The 27,908-nt window shown below is 38.8% G+C and overlaps 1 protein-coding gene across 1 annotated transcript in view; it reads left to right on the forward strand.

Annotated features, from left to right (window-relative positions):
• Nucleotides 1–27,908, forward strand: part of RELN (reelin) — a 495,668-nt gene that overhangs the window by 199,369 nt on the left and 268,391 nt on the right. The window contains exons 4-6 of the mRNA XM_029918775.1: nt 5,072–5,142; nt 24,792–24,824; nt 27,454–27,532. Coding sequence (XP_029774635.1) covers nt 5,072–5,142; nt 24,792–24,824; nt 27,454–27,532 — 183 coding nt within the window. The remainder of the gene's footprint in view (nt 1–5,071; nt 5,143–24,791; nt 24,825–27,453; nt 27,533–27,908) is intronic.

Raw genomic sequence — 27,908 nt, forward strand, 5'->3', positions numbered from 1 at the left:
TAAAGCTTGGGATTGTGATGCCTCCCGTTTTGGTTTTCTTCTTCAATATGACTTTGGCTATTAGGGGTCTTTTGTGGTTCCATATGAATTTGAGGATAGCTTGTTCTAGCTTTGAGAAGAATGTTGGTGCAATGTTGATGGGGATTGCATTGAATGTGTAGATTGCTTTGGGTAGTAATGACATTTTCACAATGTTTATTCCTCTGATCCATGAGCAGGGAATGTTTTTCCATTTCTTGGTGTCTTCTTCAATCTCTTTCATAAGTTTTCTATAGTTTTCATCATATAGGTCTTTTACATCCTTGGTTAGGTTTACTCCTAGATATTTTAATGTTTCTCATGCAATTGTGAATCGGATCAGTTTCTTGATTTCTCTTTCGGCTGCTTCATTTTTGGTGTATAGGAATGCAACCAATTTCTGTACATTGATTTTGTGCCCTGAAACTTTACTGAATTCATTGATCAGTTCTAGAAGGCTTCTGGTGGAGTCGATTGGGTTTTCCATGTAGAGTATCATGTCATCTGTGAAAAGTGAAAGTTTGACTTCTTCTTTGCCAATTCTGATGCCTTTTATTTCCTTTTGTTGTCTGATTGCTGATGCTAGGACTTCCAGCACTATGTTAAACAGCAGTGGTGAGAGTGGACACCCCTGTCGTATTCCTGATCTCAGGGAGAAAGCTCTCAGTTTTTCCCCATTGAGGATGATATTAGCACATGAACTTAAAGGTCAGGCCCAGAAAGTAGGCTTTCCCACCGAAAAGAGAATGAAAGCTACCTACAAATCTTTGAACCAGATCAATGAAAATTTAATGTAATGGTTAAAAGCAAGGATCCTAGAGCACCTGGGTGGCTCAGTTGGTTGAGCGTACAACTTTGGCTGAGGTCATGATCCTCAAACCGTGAGGTTTGTGAGTTCAAGCCCTACATCAGGCTCTCTGTTTCAGCATAGAGATTGCTTCAGATTCTTTGTCCCCCTCTCTCCCTGTCCCTATTCCTACCCCCTCTCTGCCCCTCTGAAAAATAAACAAAACAAAACAAAAAAAGAAAAGAAAAAGCAAGGCCCCTACACTTAGACTGCCTGAATTTAAATCTTAGCTTTACCACCAGTTGTGTGACATTAGGCAAATCACATAATAATTGTGTCCCTGGAAAATGTGAATAATATTATCTACCTTATAGAATTGTCAAGATTAACTGAGTTAATTTGTTTAGAGCCCTTACAATAATGCCTAGCAAAGGGTAGATTTCCTTAATAGGCATTATATTAATAATAACAACAATGCATATGTTTATATATACTTGGTATATATGTGTGTGTTTATGGGTACATATATGCATGTTTATACATATATAAGCATATGTATAGTGTTTGTATAGACATATGTGTATTTGTATATGTTTGTGTGTATATATATATATATATATACACATATATATATATGTATACACACACACTTAGCAGTCACATTATTATTATTACTACTTTGACTTTTCCCAAGCAGAGGACTTTAGCTAATGACATTGGGCACATGGGGTGCCTCTCAAGCCAGTTTGTAATTGCTGAGGCCTTCCTTCAAACAACATTAAATAATTAGAACTTATAAGCCCAGGTGCCCTGGTTGAAGTGGTGGTGCCTGGAACCCCCCAACCCCCTGCTGCCTCTCCCTCAGGCTCCCATGGAGACCCCTTAGGCACCACTATGGGGCACATTTTGAAAACTTGGAAAGAATGGAGCCTTGGATCAGGTCCTGTCTGCCATTAACAGACTGTGTGACTATCAGCATGTTCTCACTGGGCCTCAGTTCCCTGATCTGTAAGGAGCTAGATTAGTTCAATGGTTTTCAAATTCTGCCACTGTAAAACCCTAAGAGCTCCTGAGAAGTGTACCAGGAAGTTTTTGGGAATGAGGGGTGAGGAGCAGGCTGGATGAGGAGAGGGAACCCGGTGACTTCAAAAGCTAGGAAAATAGGAACATTTTGAGATTTCATATATTTGTTTGAAGCGCAAGTACCCTGCTAAAGAAATTTTGACTAGATGACAAAAGTGCTTTCAGTTTCAATTATTCCCTAGTCCCTCAGATATTTATTCATTAAACCAAAATAGCAGAAGTAAGAGCATGAATGAAAGCAACAAATACTAAATCTGAGGAAATTGAGTAATGGGGAATGTGGTGTGGACTATTCACAAGGTGCGGTGCAGTGACCAGGGTATCTCAATATCTCTGATATTTAGGGAGAAGGCAAAACCTCTGCTACCTGATTTTTATCTGGGTACTTTGGCCTCAGTGTGTTCATGGGAACATAGACTGGTGCAATGATACTAAGTTTATGGATCATTGAGAAATACTACAATAGGGATGTTGTGTACTCACAACCAGAAGACAGCTAAAGTGAACACTTGAACACTGTATGTTGTAGGACTTTTCTTGGTGGTTAATGATTTCAGAAAATATCTTCCTTCCAAGGCAAATGTTGAATTGAAGTTTTCCACTCGTGATTGCTATGTTGCTATTAGAAGTATGTGTGAACTCAGAAACTCTTGACTTTATTGAGATTTGACCATGAAATGTATTTAGATAAATCAGGTTTCCATGTCCCGTCTGGGCATAAAACCTGTAATTGATTAGTGAGTCCATAGGCCGTGTTTGTGGCTTGGCTTGGCTCTATGTTTAGTCCTCTTCATTTTGTTTGCTAATAGCAAAGGAAAACCTATAAACACATGTGAATACATAGTGTGGTAATCTCTGTTTATTAGGAATTTTGATAGTTAATTTTTAATGCTTATTTTTGAGAGGTAGGGCATGGCAGAGAGAGGGAGAGGGAGACACAGAATCCCAGCAGTGTCCAGGTTCTGAACTGTCAGCACAGAGCCTGATGTGGAGCTCAAACTCCTAAACCATGAGAGCATGACCTGAATGAAAGTCAGATGCCTAACTGACTAAGCCACCCAGACGCCCCAGTGTTGATAATGATTAATATGTGACAAGGGCTAATTCCCTTTTAAACTTCAAATATAGTGTGAGATGAAGGTGGCCCAGTAATTTTTCTTCCCAACTCTGGTTCCTTCCCACCATCCAAAGCTCTCACTATTGCACCATTGTGTATGTGTGATTTTTTTTTCTGTTTCACTGCTGATATATGTTGGCTTGGATCAGCATCAGCCATTAACACTTTGGCGTGGCTTAGTTTGTCAGATTACTTTTGGAGAGTTGGGTCCTGGGAGCTGACACTAGGGGATAGTAACAATTGAACAGAAATGAGAAAGGTCTGCAGCATGGAGGATGAAGGTACATCCACATAGAGACCAGAGTGGGGAATGTTGGGAGCCATGAGGTCCCACAGGCCCCACAGAGGACAAGATGTTGAATAAGAGGTGCACAAAAGGAGGGCAAATGCAAAGGCCAAATTTTGCCCTCTGGTGACCTCGCACAGTGCCTCGTACACAATCCTTCTTCTGGAAATGATGGCTGAATCAAATTATTTTTTGTCCTAAGGTGGTTTTGGTAGAATGAAAGTTGAGATTCAACATTAATATATTTAGTTACTAAAAAGATTTTTGTATGGTGTGTTTTCTAAAATCAATTTCCTTGAAGAGGCATGATTTTCTGTTTTAAATTTGTTCAAACGATATGTTTTGTGCCAGAGAAGTTCTTTTTAAGGAAAAATACTTCAAATATAAAACATAAATAATTCGTCCTTTAATAAGACAGTTCCTATTATAGCCACTGAATAACACGTCTGCTACAGGGATGTTGTTTTTTTCACCAATACATGTGCACAGCTCTGATTAGAAGCAGGAAAAGATGCACATCTACTTCAAATGGTGAATTAGAACTAGTAGGGAAAAAAGATGTATTTTATTATGACACATTTTATAATTACAAAAGCTCTGGTTAGCCCTTTAAAAAGATACTTCTAAAAAATGTAATTCTCGGGGTGCCTGGGTGGCTCAGTCAGTTGAGCATCCGACTTTGGCTCAGGTCATGATCTCACAGTTAGTGAGTTTGAGCCCGCATCATGCTCTGTGCTGACAGCTCAGAGCCTGGAGCCTGCTTTGAATTCTGTGTCTCCCTCTCTGTCTGCTTCTCTACTGCTCACGCTCTGTCTTCCTCAAAAGTAAATAAACATTAAAAAGAATTTTTAAAAAATGAAAAATAAAAAATGTAATTGTCTAACTCTCTGTGTGTTATGATGAGTGTTGATTTCAGAAAAGAAAGTACATTAGGAGTATCTTTCTCCAGTGCTAATATCATTATTGCTTCATAAAACATTTTATACCAGTCTCCTGAGGAAGAAATTTTAATAAGCATCCTTTCCATTCCTTTTCTACTATCCAGAATTTGCTCACATCTGTGGTTTTCAGAATAAGCCCACAATGTTACAATATCTTTACAAAGCAAATCTGGAAGATAATTCTTTTCTTTTTAGTAAAAAAAATTTTTTTGAGATATAGAGTGTCAGGAGGAAGAGGGGCAGACAGAGAAGGAGACACAGAATCCTAAGCTGGCTCCAGGCTCTGAGCCATCAACACAGACCCTGACATGGGGCTCAAACTCACAAACCATGAGATCATGACCTGAGCCTAAGTTGGACATGTAACCAACTGAGCCACCCATGTACCTCTAAACCAGAAGGTAATTCTCAACCCAGGGGCCTTGGTTTAAGCCTTGACTTTTCTTCATTTGTATCGCTGTTCAAATGCATTCATTTTTTAAGAACATCACATTTATACAATAACATTTAAAAATGAGGTTTTTCAGGGCTCCTGGGTGGCTCAGTCAGTGGAGTGTCCGACTTCAGCTCAGGTCATGATCTCATGGTTCATGGATTCAAGCCCCATGTCGAGCTCTGTGCTGGCAGCTCAGAGCCTAGAGTCTCCTTCCAATTCTGTGTGTCCTACTCTCTCTGCCCTTCCCCTGCTCATGATCTGTCTCACTCTGTCTTGCAAAAATAAATAAATATTTAAAAAAACAAAAGATAAAAATGAGATTTTTCAAAAAATTTTTAAAATACATTAAATTATAACCAAACTTCTTATGAGATTTAGATTAACCTTTCCTATTCATTTTCAGGGCTACAGCGACACACAGGGGCCAGATTATTTTCAAAGATGCTTTAGCCCAGCAGTTGTGTGAACAAGGAGGTAAGAATCATTCAGACTCCTCTGTTAGTTGTGTCAAAGTTAATCATGGTAGGCCCTGTGTCTTATGTACTAAGTATTTCATCACTGTTACTTGATCATGATGCTTTAAAAATGGAATTATTGATCCCTTTGTATCCCTAAGAATTATGTATTAAGTAATTACCAACAAAGATCTATAGGCCTCTGAAAATACTAAGTGTGAGGAGAACAAAGTAAGAGAAAATTTATCTTTGTTTCCTATTTTTTTTCTAACTAATTACATTTAGTTGTCTTGGAAATATAAATCTTAATAATTTTAGAATTCTACAAAGAAACCCTGTCTGTTTAATATATTACTTAAATTTCTTGTCAACTTTGTTGAAAATGTTTCTACTTAATTGCTTTTAAACATGATCTGTGTGCTGTATCTATATTCTTGTTTGAACTGTGTGCGCCATTAATTTCAGCCTTGTGGATGGATACTGTATTGTTTTAGATACATTAAGTGGACATTAAATAGTCACATTAAATGACTTCGACTTTGTGAGTGCCTCATACACATGACTTCGACTTTGTGAGTGCCTCATACACATCCCGAGTCTCACCCATACCAGACTCACAGATGCACAGATGCTCATGTGCACACGGGCACACACACAGTGAAAAGGTGAAGACAGGAGCCGTGTCCCCACACACATTTGTTAACTCTACTCTTTGAGCTTCCACCTGACTTCATTTGTGTTCTCACCGTAGCATTTACCACTTCACATAGAATTTTCCTCTGAAAAGAAATAGATACACCCTTTGAGAGAAGGCTTCTCAAACATAGAACTATTCCTTTAGAGCTCTTTAATTCCCCAGAGCCTGGCATCTGACAGCCATTCAAAAAATGTTGATAGATTAAATGCAAGTTTTTTTCAGCCATACATATATTTCTTGGTATAAGCATTTGATAATGAATATATTTGAAGCCAGTCCTTATAAGTGTCATACCATTTTCACCATCATCATTGGCATAATATTAATTTTTATTTATGCAGTCATGTTTTGGGGAAATTTGTCAACTTAAGAATTACATTTTTGAATTTAAAGGAAATTTCTACTAATTATATTTCTGCTAAAGAGAATCTCATGGGCTTAGGAAAGAAATGGGAAAAATTGTATTGGTTTTTGAAAGACCTAAGAAAATACCATTTATTAGTTGTAGTAATATATACATCATCAATATGGCTTTGCTAAGTAATGTGACACTTGATGATTATTGCTGGCAAGCTTCTGATTTTTTATGTATATAACTCGAATCAGAAAACCCCATTCTAGTTATAGTTTCAAATATATTATCACTGTTCTTGGGTTGAACAGATTTTTTATTGTGACTTTTGTGAATGCAAAAGTGTGATAGCCTTTGTTGTAGGCTCAAGAACTCTATCATAATGTAAATCTTTTTTCAGACTGAAAATGTTCACAATACTGAAGATACAGAACACCATATAACAGTGAACATGAATGTTCTGAAAAATGCAGTGTCAGAAAAAGATAGGTCTAATTTTATTAACATTTACCGTTGTCTAAAAATTGATCTCTTTTAAGCATTTGATTTTTTAGTCTTTTCTATTGTAAATGAATTTCTGGAATTGGGTTCATTTAAAATGAAAAGAAAAACCAAGAAAAACTAGTGGGAAAAATTCTCAACCAGTGGGTTTAAAAAAAAGCCTTATTCATTCACATCGTACACGAATATGATTTACACAATGGTAGATGTAGATGTTATTAAAAATGCTATTCAACCTAGGACCAAAGGAAAACATTAAGCTTTTCAACAGTACCTAATCAACTGAAATCATATCAATCCATCCAAGGTAGTGTGGAAAGAATACTAACAAGAGTGATAGCTTCCTGCTGTCAGGAATAATGAGGAAAATAATTGGTGCTATAAACCCTATATCTGTTTTGGACCTATCTACTTTTAATTGAAACATTAACTATCTCCTTAGATAAAAGAACATAAATTTAACATGTTATAATTTCCTATACATTGGATGAGGAATATTTAATGTGCTTATAAAAGAGAAATAAATGACAGTCATTATCACCAAAGCATAGTAGCTTTCAATTACAACATACTTAGTAGATTTGTTGTAATTAATTAAATTAAACAATTTAAACAAAGCAAGTTTTGCTTTGTGGAGCTTCAGGACAGCCATTATTTTAAGAATTATATTGGTGGCTAAGCATATTGAAAAAGGAAAAGGACCAGAAAGAAAACATGCTAGTGATGTCTTAATCTGTTACCTCGATCCTTTTCCTTAAAAGACGTTTGTTAAAAGATTTTATTCTGCAAACATGTATCTAACACCTACAAGACCCTGGTCTTAACTCAGTGCTAAATAGGGCTATAAAAGTGAAGAAAGACCCATTTCCTGTTCTCGAGGGCTGGGATGTTAATGGCAGATCAGCTAAGTTTGCCTGGGGACCTTAGGAAAGTCTCCCCAGGGAGCAAGTCCTGAAGAGTCAAGTGCAGTTTAAATAAAGAGGAGAGGAATTCCATCTATCTCCCTCCCATTTCCACTGACATACCTTGGATCAGGCCCCATTATCTCCTTTGGAGTTTGCTTAATGGCCTCCTCTTGGAATTCCCTGCTCCCACTTTCCCAGCACCCTAAGAAGGGCTGCTATAATGAGCTTTCTAAAATGGAAACACAATTCTGTCGTGTGCCTGCTAAAAACCCTTTAATATCTCAATTGGAGGCAATAGTTTATCTTCAAGGTAAAAATCTCTACTGTTTACCACTGCATACAAGGAAAATCCCTTACGATGTGGCCTTAGTTTACCCCCCCTTCCTCATTTCTTGTCATCTGCTCATTTCTACCTTAAAATTCCAGAACCTACCTTACTCCATCACCCTTATTTACACTGTATGCCCACTTCCCCTCTTCCCCCATTTTCATGGGCTAGACTCCCCTTGTGTGTCTTATCTGGCTAACTCAAGCTGTCAAACCCTGCTTAGGTATTGCCTCCTCCTGATCTTCCTTAAGCTGATCTTGGTGACTCTTGTACATGGTGACATAATCTCTGGACATACTTCTTAAGGCACAATAATAATACAAATGGAAACACTGTCAGCCCTGTTAAGAGCCAGACTCCATTCTAACCCATTCTACAAACAGGACTTCATTTAATCCTTACAACAACTGTCTGAAGAAGGAACTATTATTACCTCCACTTTAAAGATGATGAAACAAAGACACAGTGAGAAAAACTGGCTTAAGGTCACAGCTAGGAATTGGCTGAGCTGGGACTGGAACTCAGGCAGTTTGGCCAGGAGCACATGATATTAACCATCACATTACACTGCCTTTCCAATAAAGCACTTACTTCAGCATGCACTCATTTAACTGAACTGCCATTTATTGTACATTACAGTAAGAACATCATCACTATTACTTTGTCTGAGGTTAGATACAAGCTCCTTGAGGACAGGAACTGTGCTTTCTGTTACCAAATTGCTAAGGCCTCACACAGTGTCTGGTGCATAGTGTGCACCCAGTAAATGATTATTGAATGAATGAATGAACAGTTGAATCCAACTAGTTGGATAGATATGAGCAAGAGGGAGCTACCTGGTAGGTCATGACAGCTGAGTCATGAGGCTGGGAGGGTAGGTGGAGCCCCCTGTTTGCTCCAGAGTTTAAACATTGTTCCAGAGGCAGTGGGAAGCAGGAGAGTGACTTGAGCCATCTGTGTTTTTGAAAGAAAGCAGGGGATGGGGATGGAATGGTTGTGGAGGTTAGGAATGGGAGATGGCATAACAGTGGTAGGATGCTATGTCACCCTGGCAAGAGCTAAATGAAAACTGCGTCTTGGAGGAAGAAAGGGTTTATGGTAGAGAGACTTCAGAGAAGATGTGACCAATGTAGGAAGAGGATCCAGGGTGATTCTGTGGTTTCTGGCCTGGGTGACGGGGTGGCCAGTGACAGCAGAGACTGAGAGAAGAAATGAAGAAACATCAGGTGTTTGGAAGAAAACATAATATTCCGGTTTTCAGCATGTTATCTCTGAGGGAATTGCTTTTCCAACCTGCAGGGCTCTCCAGTATCCTCCTGGGAAAGGGAGGCAGATTTGAGAAACATCAGCATATTAGTGCTGAGGAAGGATTGTGCTCATCCAGGGAGATCCTTGGGAGAAGGGAGGAAGACTAGTGATGGCACAGGAGCAGGAAGAAGAGGGAATTCTGGAGAAGAGAAAAGCTTGGGACACTGGGAAACCTAAGGGAGGCATTTCAACATGGTAGAGGTGTTCAACAGGGACAAAAAAAGGCTTCCGAGAGAATGGAGAGGATGAAGTATGAGAAAAGCCTTGAAGATTTTGCAATTAGAACATTATTAGTGATTTGGCTATAAATGAGGATGGTTTCAGGAGAGGCTAGACCACCTGAAGCTGCCTTGTAATGTGGAGAGCTCTTGCCCAGACTTTGGAGACACATTCAAGGGAAGAAAGATTATTGGGAGTTGAGAAGTAAATGTGAGGCAAAGTTATGGCTTTGGGGAAAAATCTAGAATTAAAGGGAAGAAGAAAGAGGACAGCCAGAAGGGAAAGCAGAAAAGCAGATGGAAAGGGTGGGGACTCTCTCTCTCTCTTTCCCTCCCCACCCCAATATCACCAGAACACATTATAGGCATCCATTGCCTTGGAGCCAAAGATCACCAGAAACACTTCTCTGCTAACAGTTTGGTTTTAGTGCTCATTCCAGAACGGAGAAGTCATACCACAGAACCAGGGGACATCTCAATAAGAGTATGTTACCAAAGGAATTACTTTGAGATTTGGAGCTGTATTTCTTGATTTTGGCGAGGGTTTGCTTTGTATTGGATGCCATAACCAGTCATTCTGGGATCTTAATAAATCCTAATCTACAGGGAAGGTAGACAAGAGTGAGATTAAGCTAGAATTGGTAAAGAGACAGCACTGTCACCACTATTCCAGGAGAATGGGATTCTTGGTGTACTGTGAGTTGGATAATGTTATTTCTGGTTGTGTACGCGTTCAGGCATGATGACGAAGTGGTCCTGTGTCTGTCCGGACCCATCATGATCCCAGAGTGGCTTTGTTTGCAGCTGTTGTTCTGTGAAGTCATTTCTGTTCTTTGGGGGAACAGCAAGGCCCAGCTGAGTGTCACTTCAGCTCCTGGACACCAGGGGCCGCTTTTCCTTTTTTGAGGCTGAGGAGAAAGTGCCAGTGGACAGTCATTTACTGTTGGAATTAGACTTTACTAGGACCTTGGAATTATAAAGAAGTAGGTCTGGATCCAAGCTCTGTGTAACCTTACTCTCAGGGCCCAGGCACAAAGTACAGGCTTAGTTAATGATAAAGAGGAGGGATCTTGCTGGAACAAAGATTTATTCAAGTCAGCCAGTGTGAAATAAAAAGTCTGAGAAAGTAGATCGGTGTAGTGAGATTGTGGATCTTTAATTTTTTTTCTTTTACTTCCCTGTGTTTTCTAACTTTTTACAGTGAACTTATATCATTTGGATTATAAAGAAATAACACAAGTTTCCTTCTGCCCCCAAATATAAATATAGAGTTATACTTAACAAGAAGGAGGGACAATTCTGATGAGGCAAGTGACAGAAATCAGTTCTAAGAACTGCAGGAAAATTCTAAATTACAACTCCCATGCCTCTTCCTTTGTGAGGCCTTGATTGTCGTAACACGACTGCTCTCTGTTGTATCATAATTATTTATTTAACTACTCATGTCCTCCAACGGAAAGCTTCCTGAGGGCAGGAACCATGACTTAATTTTTTGTTTTTCTGAACAGCGAACAATGCTTGGCATAAAAGCAGATGCTCTAGGGGCACCTGGGTGACTCAGTAGGTTAAGCATCTGACTCCTGATTTTGGCTCAGGTCATGATCTCACAGTTCATGAGGTTGAGCCCTGTGTCGGGCTCTGCGCTGACAGTGTGGTCCCTGCTTGGGATTTTCTCTCTCTCTCTCTCTCTCTCTCTGCTGCTCTCTCTCTCAAAAAATACACTTGATTTAAAAAAAAATAAAAGCAAATATTCTATAAATGTTTGCTGAAGAATCACCTTAAACATTTTGCAGTTGAAAACATCTCTGGCCTTTCTGAAAAATCTTCTTTAACCCTGACCTTATGCTGTGGAACACCATGAGGCAGCCTGGCTGTAACAGAAAGCAATGTCACAGAGGAATGTCCTTTACACTGACCTAGGTTTGAAAAATGTATGAATCACTATTTTAGGAAATTGGGAAATTATTCACAGATTTTCATCTAAACACTAATGGGTCTCTTCAGTGCTCTTGGGACATACACTAGGTTCAGAGATTTTAGGTTTTCACCTTGAATCCTGAGCTGTTAAGTAATTATAAACACACCTCTAGCTGATTTCTGCTCACATGTTGCCGTCCTGTTGAGGAACCAGGGCTTTCTATTTCTAGTTTGGGATTGAGATGGGAGATACTAGGGTGGATCCCAATTTTCTTGAAAATGGAAGGTGCTTAGGTTCATTCACCTGCAGTAGACAATAAAGAAGTGAATTCATTTAACATCTGGTACTCAACAAGGATTGTTGAATGCCTACTATGGATCCTGCATGTCTCTAGGCTGAATCTTGGGATACATCAGTGAACAGGGCAAAGGTCCCTACAGTGAAGAGGAGAGAAACAATAAATTTGAGACATAATTAATGATCAAATGCAATACATGTTAGGAGATGGTAATTGCTACAAGAAAAATCAAAACTGAAAATAGGGAAGGGCAGGACTACATGATTGGGTTGAAGAAGAAAAGGCATTTTGCAGTTTTAAATAGGGTGGCAGCTAAGTCAGGTGGTTTTCTTCAAGAAGGTGACATCAGAGCAAAGAGCAAGAAGGAGGAAAGGAGGTTAACCATGTGACTATCTTGGCGATTGTTCAAAATGACACAAAGTGATTTTAAAGACAAACATGGTAGTGAACTGCTGTTACAGGTGATCAGAGTAATTTCAGAATAGACTGAAAACCTAAAAGGAACTAGGGGAAGTCAGTCTTTTATAGGAATTACTATTGAGCAATATAGAAAGGTTTGCATACCTAAGTCTCATCCCTCAGAATCATATATAAGGAGTCCTGTTGAAAGTGTTAATATAAGTGTGAATAATATATAGACTGACTAGGGGCCCCTGGGTGGCTCAGTTGGTTAAGCATCTGACTTTGGCTCAGATCATGATCTCAGCAATTCATGAGTTTGAGCCCCGCACCGGCCTCTGTGCTGACAGCTCAGAGCCTAGAGCCTGCCTTGGATTCTGCGTCTCCCTCTCTCTCTGCCCCTCCCCCACGAATACTCTGTCTCTCTCAAGAATAAACATTAAAAAGAATTTTTAAAAAATATATAGACTGACTAAAAGGAGATACTTGAATTTATGCTCTGATCCTGGGACTGTAGATTCGTTATCTGTTGATTAGCAACAAAGCCAAGAAAGTTAACTTGACAAAATATATAGTACTCATAAACATCAGGACTGTAATCCAAAATCTCTGAGCTCACAGCCCAGTGTTGGTTCCATTATACAAAGTAGATTTTTAAAATTTAAAAAGTAAACATTAGGGATCCCTGAGTGGCTTAGGGGTTAAGCATGTGACTTTGGCTCTGTCCATGATATTGTGGTTCATGATTTTGAGTCCCCGGTAGGGCTCTGTGCTGACAGCTCAGACCCTGGAGCCTGCTTCAGATTGTGTCTCCCTTTCTCTCTGCCCCACCCCCACTCATGCTCTCTCTCGCTCGCTCTCTCTCGCTCGCTCTCTCTCTCTCTCTCTCTGTTTCTCTCCCAAAACTACATGAACAGTAAACATTTTTTTTTAATTTTAAAATTTTAAAAATAAAAGAAGTAAACATTAGGGGCACCTGGGTGGCTCAGTTGGTTAAATGTCTGGCTCTGGATTTCAGTTCAGGTCATGATCTCATGGTTCATGAGAACAAGCCCCATACGGGGCTCTGCACTGACAGCCTGTTTGGGATTCTCTCTCTCCCTCTCTCTCTGCCCCTCCCCTATACAGGCACACATGTGTTCTCTCTCTGTCTCTCAAAAAAAAAAAAAAAAGGAAAAAAAGTAAACATTAAAGTGCTCACTTTGGCAGCACATATGCTAAAAGTAAACATTAAAAACCCTCAAGAACCCCAACTTCGATAAGGAAGAATCCTCACCATTGCCTCCTTTTCCTGAACACTTAGGAGAGAATACACACTTTTTGAAGCCCCCGTAAGCCCGGGTTGGCAAGTGCAAAGCTGATGTGGGCGTAGCAGCCTGGCTGCCTCTGGTCCAGCAGTGTGCGCGCATCCTGGTGGAGGCCCGGCAGGGAGAATAATGGCGTGTGTATACTCACTGGCTTGTGAGCTTCTTGGGCATACCCCCTTCAACACACACTGATTATTTAGCAAGGCCAGATGGCAGACCTAACGGCCGACAGCAGTCATGCCCTGTATTGCCCCCAAAGGGTGCATGCCATTTATAAACCATGCTGGCATCCTCTCTTGTGGGGTTGATGGAAGAGGATATAACCAAAGGCAAATGTTTTATGTCAGGGGAAAGGGGTCAGGTTTATAGTTTGAGCCAAAAACCTTGGCCACTCTCTGCCATGCTCAGCAGTTGTTCCGTGGTCTGCCACTCTCAGAACCCCGAGCGTGGTAGAAAGTGTGGCTATATTCTCTAAGGGCTGTCGGACCATGGTGGTGGGCAGAGTATTTATTTCATTCCGGTCCCAGACTCTGGAATTTTTAAATTCTTTGTAAAAAGGACGTGAAAGTTTACTTAAACTGTGAGATGAAGGGAAATAAAAGGTTCAGTAAGCAAGTCCATAATGTGAATGGGGCATTTAACCCATCGAGACATTTTTCAGCATGTTAAAAATACCTTTTAAAGTGAGGTGGTAGATGTGGTAATTAGCTTGATAGTGGTGATTATCTCACAATGTATACATATATCAAAACATCAAGTTGTATACCTTAAATATGGGCCATTTTAATTTGTCAACTATACCTCAATAAAGTTGGAACAAAAGAATACCTTTGTATACCCAAATATTGTGTGAATTTTACATCAGATGCACCGAAATCTTCCCTTGGCTATTCTTGCTTCCTCAGTAGCTTACAGCACTAAACGTCTCCCCAATACCCTGAGATGTACGTTTTTTATTAATACACACTAAACAAATCACCTAATAGAATTTGATTTACCATATCTACTTCAATAGTTAAAGTGAAATATAATGGTGTGTTCCATTTGAATTTACCCAATGTTAATTTTTTTTTTCTATTCAAAGACCTCTGTTTTCCCCATGGCTATTCTATAGCTTACATTTCAGTTTAGCAGTTACAGCCGCTTTTCCTGATATCTCTGCCTTTGTGATTTACAAACGAAGAGAGCTGAATTAGGGACTTTGGTAAAATCATCCTGGAACCCTTAATCTTGCTTCAAGGTCTCACAAACTACCCTGCAGGGGGAGGAACTGAAGCTTCCTGGGGCTGTGGCAGGCAAAAAGTGTTCCTAAGTGATCCTGAGGACAGATAAGATTAAAAGGAACAACAAAGAGCTGACTCAAGGGGCCATAGTAAAATTTCTTGCTATTGGCTCTAGGTGGGTCTGACGACTTTTTTAATTTCCTAAAGAATGGTGTTTTGAACTGGTGCTGTATATCCCAAGATGATTGAACCCGGTTTTAAACAGCCTTCTTTTTAGTTCTCAGGGTTATATACATTCCAACTTGACAGCTTTATCTAGTCCGAAGTCAAAACACCAGGATTTATGCCTGAGAAGAATTTGACATTGAGTTCTTTTGGATCCAGAGAAGTACACTTTGTACTCAAGCTGCTATATAATCTGCTGAATTTCCCCATATTTTGAAGGGCAAAAAGCCTAGTTTTGGGTCTATATAATCACTTCAGGGAGAGGAACAAAGCTGTAGTGAACACATCTTAAATTATAATTTTATTTTGGCTTGCAAAACATTACTTCATGCAACCTATTAATCCAACCTTATTTTTACATTCAAAGATTCAATTGTTTAATGTAACAATTAATACAGATTTTTATGCTCATGTTTTTAAGAGTTGGAATTCATTAATATTAATGAACACATATTGTGCTGTGTGCCCTACAGTTCCTAAGAGCTTAGCACAATGTCCTATGCCCAGAAGAAAGATAGTAAAGGTTGTGAAGATTCAATGTGGAGGATGTGCATAGGACAGTGGCTAGTACATAAATCCTCTATGAATGTCAATTGTCATTTTTATGACAAGGTATTTACATCTGGATGCCATTTAGGTACCTTGAACTCAATATATCCTAAACTGAACTTGACTTTTCCCCAAATCTGGACCCCTTGATTGCAGTTCTGGTTACAGACTTAGTGAACCCAGTCAAACAGAGACCAAGATAGCATTACTTTCCTCCCTCCTCTCTTTCATCCAGGTCTACATCCAATGTATCTAAGACCAATTTATTTTCTATTCTTAATATCTGTTAACCCAGCCCTTTTCTTTTCAGAGACCTCTATTTCTGTAGTTCAGGCCTTCACCATGTCTATCAAAATGTTCTCTTTTTTCTTTTTAATTAATTTTCTTAATGTTTTATTTTTGAGAGAGAGGAACAGAGCGCAAGCAAGCGGGGGGGGGGGGCGGGCAGAGAGAGAGTGGGAGACACAGAATTCGATGTAGCCTCCAGCCTCTGAGCTGTCAGCACATAGCCCAGCATGGGGTTTGAACTCACAGGCTGTGAGATTATGACCTGAACTGAAGCCGGGCACTTAACCGACTGAGCCACCCAGGCGCCCCTGTCAAAATGTTCTTAAACATAAATGTTATATTATTTTACTCCTAGCCTCAAAACGTATAACTGCCTCCATTTGCCCCACTTAGCCTAGCTTTCAAGGCCCTCTGAGATCTGACCCTGCCTGTCTCTCCAGCCTCATCTCTGCATCGTGGCTCTCACCCACCCTTCACCCTTACCTAACACTTAACTCTGCACCTCAGCAGAAATAAGCACTGGCTTCATCAAAAATGCCATTCTGTCCCTTTTCTCTATGGCTTAAGCAGGCCGATTCCTTTCCCTGGAACCCCCTCCTCATTACCTTCTCCATCTCACAGATGAAGCTGCCCTCATCCTAAAGATCCAGCTCAAGTCTCTCCTCCTTCATCATCTTTATTTGTATCACTATTCCACCTACTACTTAGTAATCAAATTTAGTTCACCATATTGCATTGTCAGGTATTAACTTCTGCATGTATTTTTCTACTGTCCTGTGAACCCCTTGATCCAGCAGAAACTGGATCATTTTTATATCTCAGAAGCTGACACAGTGCCTGGCATTTAGTATGCACTCGATTAGTTGAGGGAAAGAATGAACCACAGAGAGCAGGTATATACCTTTCCAAAACCATCTAATAACTATCATTCCTTTAATGGCCAGTCAGCCTGCACGCCAGAATCATTTTTATATTCATATTTAGGCATTAGCCCCTCTTTCTGCATTGATGGGCTTTATTAAGAGCAGCCCTGTGAAACTCACGATTGGAGGGATGTTATTTCAAATGATGTTCATTGCATTGCTCAGTGTCCTCTTTCTAACAAACAACAGGAGAAACCTCTCTTGAGTCTCTGTACCTGAAATACCTCCTCTTCTCCTGAGCAATATGTTTTCTGTTCATGTTATGAACTCTTCAGTTTCTGTAGCAGAAATTTTTACAGCAGGACCAAACTCAAGATGTCAGAGCATACATCTTACTTATCTCACCTGGATATAGTTTTTTTCCCAATCCTTCATTAATCATCATCTTTGAGTTCTCTCCTTTATTGCCTTGCTTGATTGTCTGCCCTTTCTGGCAAGCTGCCTTGTGTCTGTTTTAGAACAAGGCAAATTGTACAGTGTATCCTTAGGCTTAGGAAAGTGAGACGTAAGGTGCCATAAAGATGACCAAGGTACAATGACCAAGACAGGAGGGAACAGAGAGCACTAGAATTTCCTAACAGCAGTGTCTTCCTGGTGTTATCAGTGCCCAATAATTAATGTATTGGTGGTATAATCACTACCCAATAAACTAACATTTTTGGAGCAGTTATATGCCCAAGGTTGTACTAGGCATCGGGTGCAGAGATACTCAGGATAGAGTCTCTACCCAGATGCACTCACAGTCTGAGCAGCCCTCATTTCCACTCTGACCTTTAGGATTGTTATACAGAGGGAATTCCAGCTTTAACAGTTAGAAGTCTATTTATCCATCATATATCAGGCTGGAGGTAGGTGGTCCAGGGCTGACAGAGTGGCTGTGTGGTGTCCAGCACTTAGCTTCCAGATCGGGGGGCCATGCTGCTGCTCCCCCTGGCAGTGGGAAGGGTAAAGGGCCAGGGGAGCTTGCCTGCTCCTAAATTTAGAGGGCATGACCCAGCCCTGAAAGCGACCCAGGTCACTTCTCCTCACTCTTTATGGGCAGAGCTTAATACTTTTGTCATGGGAAGCTGGAGGGGACAGTGTGAAACGCACCTCTAACTGGGGTCACAGTTAAAATAAAGGAGAGGAGAGCAGGTATTGGCAGACCTCTACCAAAGTTCAGCTCACATTAGCAACAAGGCGACTGCCACTGCTACTGCTGCTGCTGCTTCATAGTAGTAGTAGTGGTAGTAGTAGTAGTAGTGGTGGTGGTGGTGGTGGTAGTATTGTTGTAGTCATCGTTATTATTATATAATGATGATGCTAATCCTAATGATTTTCCTTCCTAGCTCTGATTGTTATTTAAAAGTCATATGTGCTCAGGCTACAGGTCAATTTTTAGCTAGACTTCCTCTCCTTTGCCCCATCTGTGAACTTTATCTCCTCAAGTTCGCAAAGGTCCAAGATGTTTTTAAAAATTATTACTCAGTAATTAAAAAAAGAACTGTTCACCAACAATTCAGATGGCATATTGTTTCGTATTCTGATTTTTCATTTAAAACTTTGATTCAAATCATAGGCAAAGTTTTGGAAAATATATGGTTATCTCCCCCCAGAAAAGGTCAGGGCATGAGAAAAGCAAGATAAGGAGTCACAAGTGTTACACTTCATATCTCATTGTTGACAGCTCATAGTAGAATAGATCTCCCTTGAAAGAGTTCTCTGTTTCCCCATTTGCGGATTATAAAGATATATTTTAGTTTCTCTCCTATTCCGTTTATTTTAGAATATGACAAATGATAAGTTGTTATGAGTCACAAATCTAATTGAGATGGGAAATGGAGGGGGGAAGGGAAGAGAAAAACACCTCCTAATATTGCCGGTTCTGTGCATAATTTAGCTGTCTTTAAATATTAAGGAATCTTTTATACTGATCATAAGTATATCCTGAACACAAAGAGAAGTATTTTCACTCTGAATTTATAACATTTTTGGAAGCTTAATTATCATACTTGAAGGTCAAATGGTTCTTTATTGCAATAAAATACAAAAGTAATAAAGAAATTATTCCTGGGGAGATGAAAGTCTAGGTTCATAGCTCATTAAATGGTAACTTCACAGACCGTGTCTAATTTGTCATATTTAGCTTTGGAAATTTCATACATTTGAATTTCAAATGAGGTGAAGAGATACCTGAGGCAAAACTACCTAGGGCCTTTGAATTCTAAAATGATCCAAAGATATGGTTCCCATAACATAATACCTTTATTTGTAAGAAGTGCCTGTCATCTTATATATATATATATATATATATGTACTGCTACTCAAACACTTTTTTTAAGTAATTGATAATATTAACACAAAGCTCATTAACCACTCCCTGGATTTGTTATTAGACAACCCTTCCTTATTCTGCTCAGCATATTGAAATCTTTGTACTGAATTATTTGTTGAAAAAATTGACAGAAATATATTTTAGAGTAACATAATTACTTAAAAGTTTCCTTCCAATATAAGAGACTTGAAAGATAAGCACTTTTGTCCAAGAAACAACCTTTGGGGGTGTTCACCGTGACCTCATTTCTTTCTAATGTGCCTCTTTTAGGCTGCTGTGACCTCAGGGGATACTGGTGGGTTCCATTTTTGAAAAAGCATAAATGCAGAAATACTTTTTTAAGAAATGAAGCTTTACTTTCAGCATCAAAGTTGTGTCTTGAATAAATTGAATTCATGTATTCAGTTCATTAAATAGAAGAATTTTTGCTTCGATTTAGGATATAATGATCCATGTTTAGGATATTCACTAAAAAACACCCAAAGATTTAAGCTATGGGAATGAGATTAAGAAGAGCATGATTGTGAGATCCAAGATCCAAATGAAATCATAGATGTTGCAATTAAAGGTGTTTGCTGCCTGTTTGAGTTTATCAAAACTTTATGATCTTCCATTTCCATCCGCAGAGCTCAGCTACTTCTCTCTCACCATTGTCCTAAGACAAATTATTACAGTGTTAGATGCTCTAAATAATTGGAGATAATAGAGAAAATGTATTTAGCAAATGAAAGGTAATGTTCACAAAGTAATGGTCAATGCCAAGCAATAGATGGATTTTTAAAAAATTGTTTTATTTGTTTAATTGTTTATTGTCAAGTTGGTTTCCATATAACACCCAGTGCTCATCACAAGTGCCCTATGCCCATCACCCATTTTCCCCTCTCCCCCACCCGCCATCAACCCTCAGTTTGTTCTGTTTTTAAGAATCTCTTATGGTTTGTCTCCCTCCCTCTTTTTAACTATTTTTTCCCCTTCCCTTCCCCTATGGTCCTCTGTTAAGTTTCTTCTGTTCCGCATATGAGTGAAAACATATGGTATCTGTTTTTCTCTGCCTGACTTATTTCATTTAGCATAATACCCTCGAGTTCCATCCACATTGCTACAAATGGCCAGATTTCATTCTTTCTCATTGCCATGTAGTATTCCATTGTGTATATAAACCACATCTTCTTGATCCGTTTGTCAGTTGATGGACATTTAGGCTCTTCCTATGATTTGACTATTGTTGAAAGTGCTGCTGTAAACATTGGGGTACATGTGCCCCTGTGCATCAGCACTTCTGTATCCCTTGGGTAAATCCCTAGCTGTGCTATTGTTGAGTCATAGGGGATGGATTTTTTAACATCAGTTGTATTTAAATATTTGGAAAGGGATTGACAAGTAGTTGTTCATATCACAGTGAAGGTCAGGTTAACTCACTGTGAGTGGAAAATAATGAGCTATTAAAAATCTTTACCTCCTCCCCCCAAAATAAAGATACTCCGTAGGAAGGGACCTGCAACTCTTGTAACTCTAGAAACAGTACCCACACACAGATGTGTAAACATATATGGGCTAAGTGCTTTTTTCCATTTACTCAACTAAGTGTCAGTACACGTTTTTTCTACTTTTTAAAGTTTTTAATAGTTTTCTGTTTTGTTTTCTTGTTTACCTGCTCTTGGGATATTGGACTAATGACATTACATGTCCTCATTTATTAACATTTTCTTGGTACTATTGCTACAACTTGTGTTGATAATTTAAAAATTTTGAAGGTGCTTGGCTTTTCTCAAGTAAAAACATGCCACAGTATCCATCCTTCATTTTTTCGTTAATTGAAATTCAAGTTAACATATAGTGTAATATTGGTTTCAGGAGTAGAATTTGGTGATTCATCACTTAGATATAACACCCACGGTTCATCCCAACAAGTGTCCTTAACACCCATCACCTATTTAGCCTACCCCTACCCATCCACAACCCCTCCAGCAACCCTCTGTTCTCTGTACTCAAGAGTCCCTTATGGCTTACTTCCCTCTCTGTTTTGATCTTATTTTATTTTCATTCCCTTCCCCTATGTTCATCTGTTTTGTTTATTAAATTCTTCATTGAGTGAAATCATATGATATTTGTCTTTCTCTGACTTATTTCACTAAGCATAATTTATTCTAGTTCCATCTATGTTGTTGCAAATGGCAAGATTTCATTATTAGTGGTTGCCAAATTGTGTTCCATTGTATATATACCACGTCTTCTTTATCCATTTATCAGACAATGGACATTTGGGCTCTTTCCATAATTTGCCTATTGTCAGTAGTACTGCTATAAACATTGGGGTGCATATGTCCCTTAAAATCAGCATTTTCTGTACCCTTTGGATAAATATTTAGCAATGCAATTGCTGGGTTGTAGGGTAGTCCTATTTTTAACTTTTTGAAGAACCTCCATACTGTTTTCCAGAGTGGCTACACCAGTTTGCATTCCCACCAACAATGCAAAAGGGGTCCCCTTTTTTTGCATCCTTGCCAACATCTCGTTTCCTGAGTTGTTAATTTTAGTCATTCTGACAGGTGTGAGGTGGTATCTCATTGTGGTTTTGATTTGTAGTTCTCTAATGAAGAGTGAGTCGAACATTTTTTCATGGGTCTGTTAGCCATCTGGATGTCTTCTTTGGAAAAGTGTCTATTCATGTCTTCTGCTCATTGCTTAACTGGGTTTTTGGGTATTGATAAGATTTTATAGATTTTGGATATTAACTCTTTATCCAATATGTCATTTGCAAATATCTTTTCCCATCCCATCAGTTGCCTTTTAGTTTTGTTGACTATTTCCTTTGCTGTGCAGAAACTTTTTATCTTGATGAGGTCCCAGTAGTTCATTTTTGCTTTTTATCCCCTTGCCTCCAGAGGCATGTTGAGTAAGAAGTTGCTCTGGCTAAGGTCAGAGAGGTTGCTGCCTATTTTCTTCTCTAGTATTTTGGTGGTTTCCTGTCTCACATTTAGGTCTTCCATCCATTTTGAGTTTATTTTTTGTGTATGCTGTAAGAGAGTGGTCCAGTTTCATCATTCTGCATGTCGCTGTGCAGTTCTCCCAACATCATTTGTTGAAGAGACTATCTTTTTTTCCATTAGATATTTTTTCCTGCTTTGTCAAAAATTAGTTGGCCATACATCTGTGGGTCCATTTCTGAGTTCTCTGTTCTGTTCCACTGATCTATGTGTCTGTTTTTCTGCCAGCCACATACGGTCTTGATGATGACAGCTTTGTAATACAGCTTGAAGTCGGGAATTGTGATGCCTCCAGCTTTGTTTCTTTTGTTCTTGTTAATTTTTGGCGCTTTTTTCCCTACATTATGTTGGCTATTCTGGCTCTTTTTTAGGACTATACCAAATTTATAATTGTTTATTCTAGCTCTGTAGAAAATGTTGGTGTTATTTTGATAGACATTGCATTGAATGTGTAGATTGCCTTGAGTAGTACAGACATTTTAACAATATTGTTCTTCCAATTCATGAGCATGGAATATTTTTCCATTTCTTTCATAAGGGTTCTATAGCTTTCAATGTGCAGATATGTTATCTCTTTGGCTAGGTTTATTTCTAGCTATCTTATGTTTTTTAGTGCAATCATAAATTGGAGCCATACTATCATTCTTACTACTTTGCTGGAAACAGACTTTTTAAAAAACATGGAGGCTCTAAGTGAGATTCTATCATGATTCTTACATTCTGTTGGCTTGTTTTTACTTTGTTCTTTTAAGCAAAGTAGGAACTTCATTTTAAGTAGCCTGTTTAGCATTTTAAACTTTATCTGTGGTTTTGATTATGTTGATTCATTTTGATGACATTTGGCATATTCTTGATGTTATCAAGAAACAACTTAAGTTCAATTTCCAATTTAGTCCAATTACTTGAACTTGATCAAGCTTTAAAGAGGACGTAGCTTCTATGATTTTTGTAGATCTAAATGACATTAGGTTTGTGGGTAAAGATTACAGAGATGTCTAATTATTTTTAATGACATCAAGTTCACTGAAACACAAATTCATTTACACATTTACCCTCTGTTAATACAAGATAGTGTTGTCATCTTGCCTAGGATTAGTAACTAATTAGTAAATTTCTGGAATTATAAATTGGATTTATCTGTCCATTGCCAATGCTCATAGATCTTTTTGGAGTGATCCATAAAATTCAACTGCAGAATGTGGTATCCCATGATCATTGTACTTTAATTCCAGGAAATATCATTGAGAGTTTGGCCTCTAACCATTGCACATTTATAAGAGTTTACAAGTTAGTGGTAGAAACTTCATACTAAGCTGAATTGCCCCCAAATGTATGGGAAGATAAACAATTTAATAAGTAATCACATGTTTGTATAATCTAAATAAGCTTTTGGTATTTTTCTCAGAAGTGGATGTACAATGAATCACTTTTGTGAATCTAGGAATATCTAAATTTGTTAACAGCTTCATGTTAGGATAGTAAGTGAGTTGTTCTCATAGCTTAAAGTTCTGTCTGGCCTTTATGTATATTCTCATGGGGTTCACCAATGAAGCCAAATTGGGACTCTGCTTAACAGTGTCATGATAACAGGATATATATCTCAATAGATATCATCTTTATTAGGATTATTTTGGTCTTTCATTCAACCCTCTATTAAAACTCTCTTTTCTTCATTTCCAGAATGAAGTGAACTCTCTCTCAGTCTCCTTTGCTAGCTCCTCTTCTACCAGTCCCTTAAATGGGTGTTTACCATTTCATTTCACTACATTCTCTCTGAGTGACATGGTCCTTTTCCATGAGTCTCCCACCTCCTGTGTGATGATGATTCTTAATAGATATCCAGCACCGATCTCTCTCCTAGTTCTTGTTCAGCACTGTCCAGTTGAATTATAATGCAAGCTACGTGTCTAATTTTCAATATTCTAGTAGCCACACTTAAAAAACAATATAAATAGGTGAATTTTAATGACCTACTTTATTTGGCATGGAATATTAACATTCCAATATCATGTCCCTTGTTTGCGGAGTGCCCTCTCTTGAAATGCGTATTTTGAACATCCATTCCTTTGCTCATAAATGCTCAGAAGATTGTCAAGCTCTCATGGTAAAGCGTAAATTCCCCAGCATTCACTGCCATGATCTTGTCCTCCCTCTCTTTGCAGCATCACTGTTTTTACTCTTTCCTCTTAAACTTATATCCAGGACTGCTAAAAACTGTTGTGGTTCTCCCCAAAAGCCATTCTCTTTTGCTTCTTTATGCCATTTCTCTTTTATTCCAGAAAGAAGCAGCTCCCTGCCCCTGTACCCCCCCCCCCCCCGACCTGTTGCCTTCTGCTCATCTTTCAATACCTAGCAGAGAAGTCATCTTCTCTGGAAAACCTCTCCTGACAACCCTTTTACTATTCAGCTTGGAATTAGTATCCTTTCCTTGTCTTCCATCTACTCCAACCTCCTCTGAACACTCTGCCATAGCACCTACTACACTATATTCTAGTCAGAAGATGGTAAGCTCTTGAGAGCAAGGGTGGTGCTTTTTTCTACTTCCCCAACACCCAGAGCAGCCCCTGAGAGGTACTGGCTGCTCAGAAAGAGTTTTGGCGTATCCACTATCATGTCACATTTATATTCTGTGTTTCAAGGGATATCTGAGCCTGATATGCTTGAGGGATACACTCAGCTATCCTTAGTGTAGGGGGTTTTACTCTTCAGTTTAGGAATAATGCATTACTTTTAAATAGAATAACTAAATAGAGAGTTGGATGTTTTACTTTAAGATGTTTATTGGCATTTTTTCCCTTACTCCTCCATAAAGGTTCTAACCATGTAATTTCTTTAATGTGACCTAAGTTTTGTAATTGTATTTGATTATTACTGGATTTTTATTTTGTTGCTAATCAATCATCTTTCTCTTTTTTTCTCTTGGTCCAGCTCCAACAGAAGCCACGATGCACCCACATCTAGGTAAGTGCTGAAGATCCCGATGTCATTAACCTTAGCACTCAATGTGTTGCACTCCTCTGACTATGTGGGCAGAGGATATAGAGGAGAGAAAACTTCCTGCCCTCTCTGATTCACTGATCATTCACTGTAATCAGTCTCAGGTTCAAATTATGTTTAAACACAGGACCTCACCAAGGAGGCGATCATGGTGCCCACTTGGGGCCAGTGGAAGGACTTTTGAACCTGTTAGTACATTCATCCTTGGGATTCTGTTGAGTGTGATCTTTTGACCAAGAATTCTAATGCCAAATTTTCCCAAGAAAATGACTGGGAGGTCATTTCAGATTTGAGATAGCTGTTCAAACTAGTACTGGGTTGTAAAGAGAGAAAGAGTTGGTCATTTCTTCAAAAATTGAAATGAGGTTGTTCAAATAACCATAAGCTTTATTTAATGGTATCACGTAAAGCTACTACCTCTCATTTTTCTGATGATCTTCCCATAGTGCTGTGCAGGGAATGTTTATAGTGGCTAAAGAGTACAGTTTCTGGAACCACTACTTGGGTTTATCTCACCTTCTCTACTTGCTAGACATGTACATTGAGTAAGTTACTTAGCCTCTCTGTGCCTCAGTTTCCTCATCTGTAAAATGGAGGAAATAATAGTACCTACCTCCTAGGGTTGTTATGAGGACTGAATGGATTCCTGTTTGTAGAGTGTATAGTCAGTGATATAATAGTGTTTGGAAAGAAGTAAACACATGAACAGAAAACTATGGAGGCTTCCCTGTGCCTCTGTAGAACTTTCTCTAGAAAACAAATGGTCCTTAAGAGTTCAGTTTCTCATTTGTGCTAGTGAGGATTTATTTTAAAAGCAATTTCTCACACTACACTATTTCATAAGAACGAAAATAAATCATCCTGGCTGGCTCCAGCCTTTCAGATGTCTCTCGCGGTGGGACTTGCAGATGGGGCAGTTATTTGTCTCTTGGGCTTTTCCTTTCAACCTACAAACCCAATTAATTTATTTTTCTCTTTGGAAAATCTTCCTTGAGAAGCTCTACTTTTATGTAATGCTGCAGCTTGGGGCTCCTCTTCTTTGGCAGGCTAACACGAGCAAGCGCTTAGAACTATGCCTTCTGGGCACCCGAGGCAGGCTGGTGACCCAAGGTGGCCCAGGCGCGGCTCCGCCCGGTTAGGTACTTGGGAGAGCTGTACCCTGTAGGCATGTCAGGCACTGCATCTAATCGCTCAGAGGAATCATTAAGTCACTCCCACGTGCAGAATACAGCACAGCATTCTCCCAGCGCAAATCCATATTCTCCCTGTTGTCCCGCCTAAGGCTTCTGAGTTTGAGCAGCCCTTGCTCTTATTCCATGCTGATCCACTGGTCTCCCAGACTTCGTTATGTGCTTACCTGCTGGCATACCTGAAGATAAAGAGGGCGAAGAGGGCTGTGGTTGGCAGTGTCACCAAAGAGAATTTGGAAGCACGCTTCCTGATACTTGGAAGTGATTTTCATTACCCACTGGCTTGGTGAATTATTTTCAAAGGAACCAAAACAATAAAATAAATTATCACCCTTGAAAAAAATAAACCTTTTTGGTTTTGTTTTTGTTTTTTTTGTTTTTTTTGGTTAATCAGGTCCTGTGATTTAAATTTTTCCAAAAAGCATGTATCAACCAGTTCAAACAGAATCATACAGGCCCGGAGAATTTATATGAGCCAAAAGAAACTTCCCAAGCAAACCAGGGGAATGAGAGGAGAGGGATTTTGACCACTAAATTCATTTTTTTACAACTTGAGTAGGAAGAATTTTCATTTCTTCCAAACCTTAAAAACGAGCCATGAAATTTTTTTACTTGTCCGCCTTCTATTCAGTGGAAATATCACAAATTCTATAGCTTATTAAAACACTCTCTGCTCTTGGTACACCCAAAGTTGTTTGAAAACTTAAAAATAGACATTTAATACAAGTGTAATGATGACTTATTTTAAACTATGGGTGCTCCTTTGTATGCCTCCTGACTTTTACCATGACTTTCTTTAGGGCTTTTACTTACTCATATAGATAATTTCTCCTATGCAGCTCTGAGGGGGGAAAATGTTAGCAATTTGCAACAAGTAAAAAAAATGAATGATTAGGGGGAATGAAAGAAAACAAAGCAGGGGAAGAGGGATAGTAGGAAAGAGATGAAGAAATTAGTTAGTTAGTAAATAACAGTAACATTAGCTAACAATGAATAGCCAGAATGTTCCATCTGCTTCTATTAAAGCGAGTTAACACTGAATCTTTCTGGGCATATTGAGCTATGAGAGACAAGTGTTGTGTGACCTCTCTTCGTAGGTTTGTTCTGACCTTGACCTTCCGGCCTGTTCTGCCTGGTGACAATTTGGTAGGATTTCTCTTTAGGGACTGTGGTTTCTAGACTTGTAGATATCTAAACAGCAGAGTCTTTACACTTGTCCCTTACTAGTTTAGGGGCAAAATATATAAGCAACTGCTCATTTAAAATTCAGTTTTAATTTAAAATATTGTTATTCCAAAATACATAAATATAATAAAATATTGTTATTCCTCATAAAGGGAATGTGTGTAGATATATCTATTATTTTGTGTAATTTTTTTCTAAATACTTTATTTTTCTTTTAGCTGAAGTACATAGTGACAGCATTATCCTACGAGATGACTTTGACTCCTATCACCAACTAGAGTTGAATCCAAATATATGGTAAGTTATAGGAATATGCCTCACTTTGGTTTATTTGTGTAATGCAAAATAAACATGATGCTGATTGCTACCTTGGAGCAGTTACATAACATTAAATTGATCTTTGAGCACTAAGAGGTCAGTAAAAGTTATGAGTTGTTCAACTAGGAACTTGGCCTTAATGTAGATTGCATGTCTATTTCTTGACTTCTCTAAGAACTGAATCTAGGTGCCATCTTAAAGCCATGTTTCTGTTTAAATTTTTTTTTATCAGTTGTACAGGTTCTTTACATATAAAACATTATGCTTTAATGTGTCTAGTAATTGCATTTATGTTGAAGAAAGGAAGGGAAATGGTTTATCTGAAATGACAAGTGATTTGAGTCACACTTGTAAT

Source organism: Suricata suricatta, chromosome 2 (genome assembly GCF_006229205.1).
Source record: "Suricata suricatta isolate VVHF042 chromosome 2, meerkat_22Aug2017_6uvM2_HiC, whole genome shotgun sequence".
Lineage (NCBI taxonomy): Eukaryota > Metazoa > Chordata > Mammalia > Carnivora > Herpestidae > Suricata > Suricata suricatta.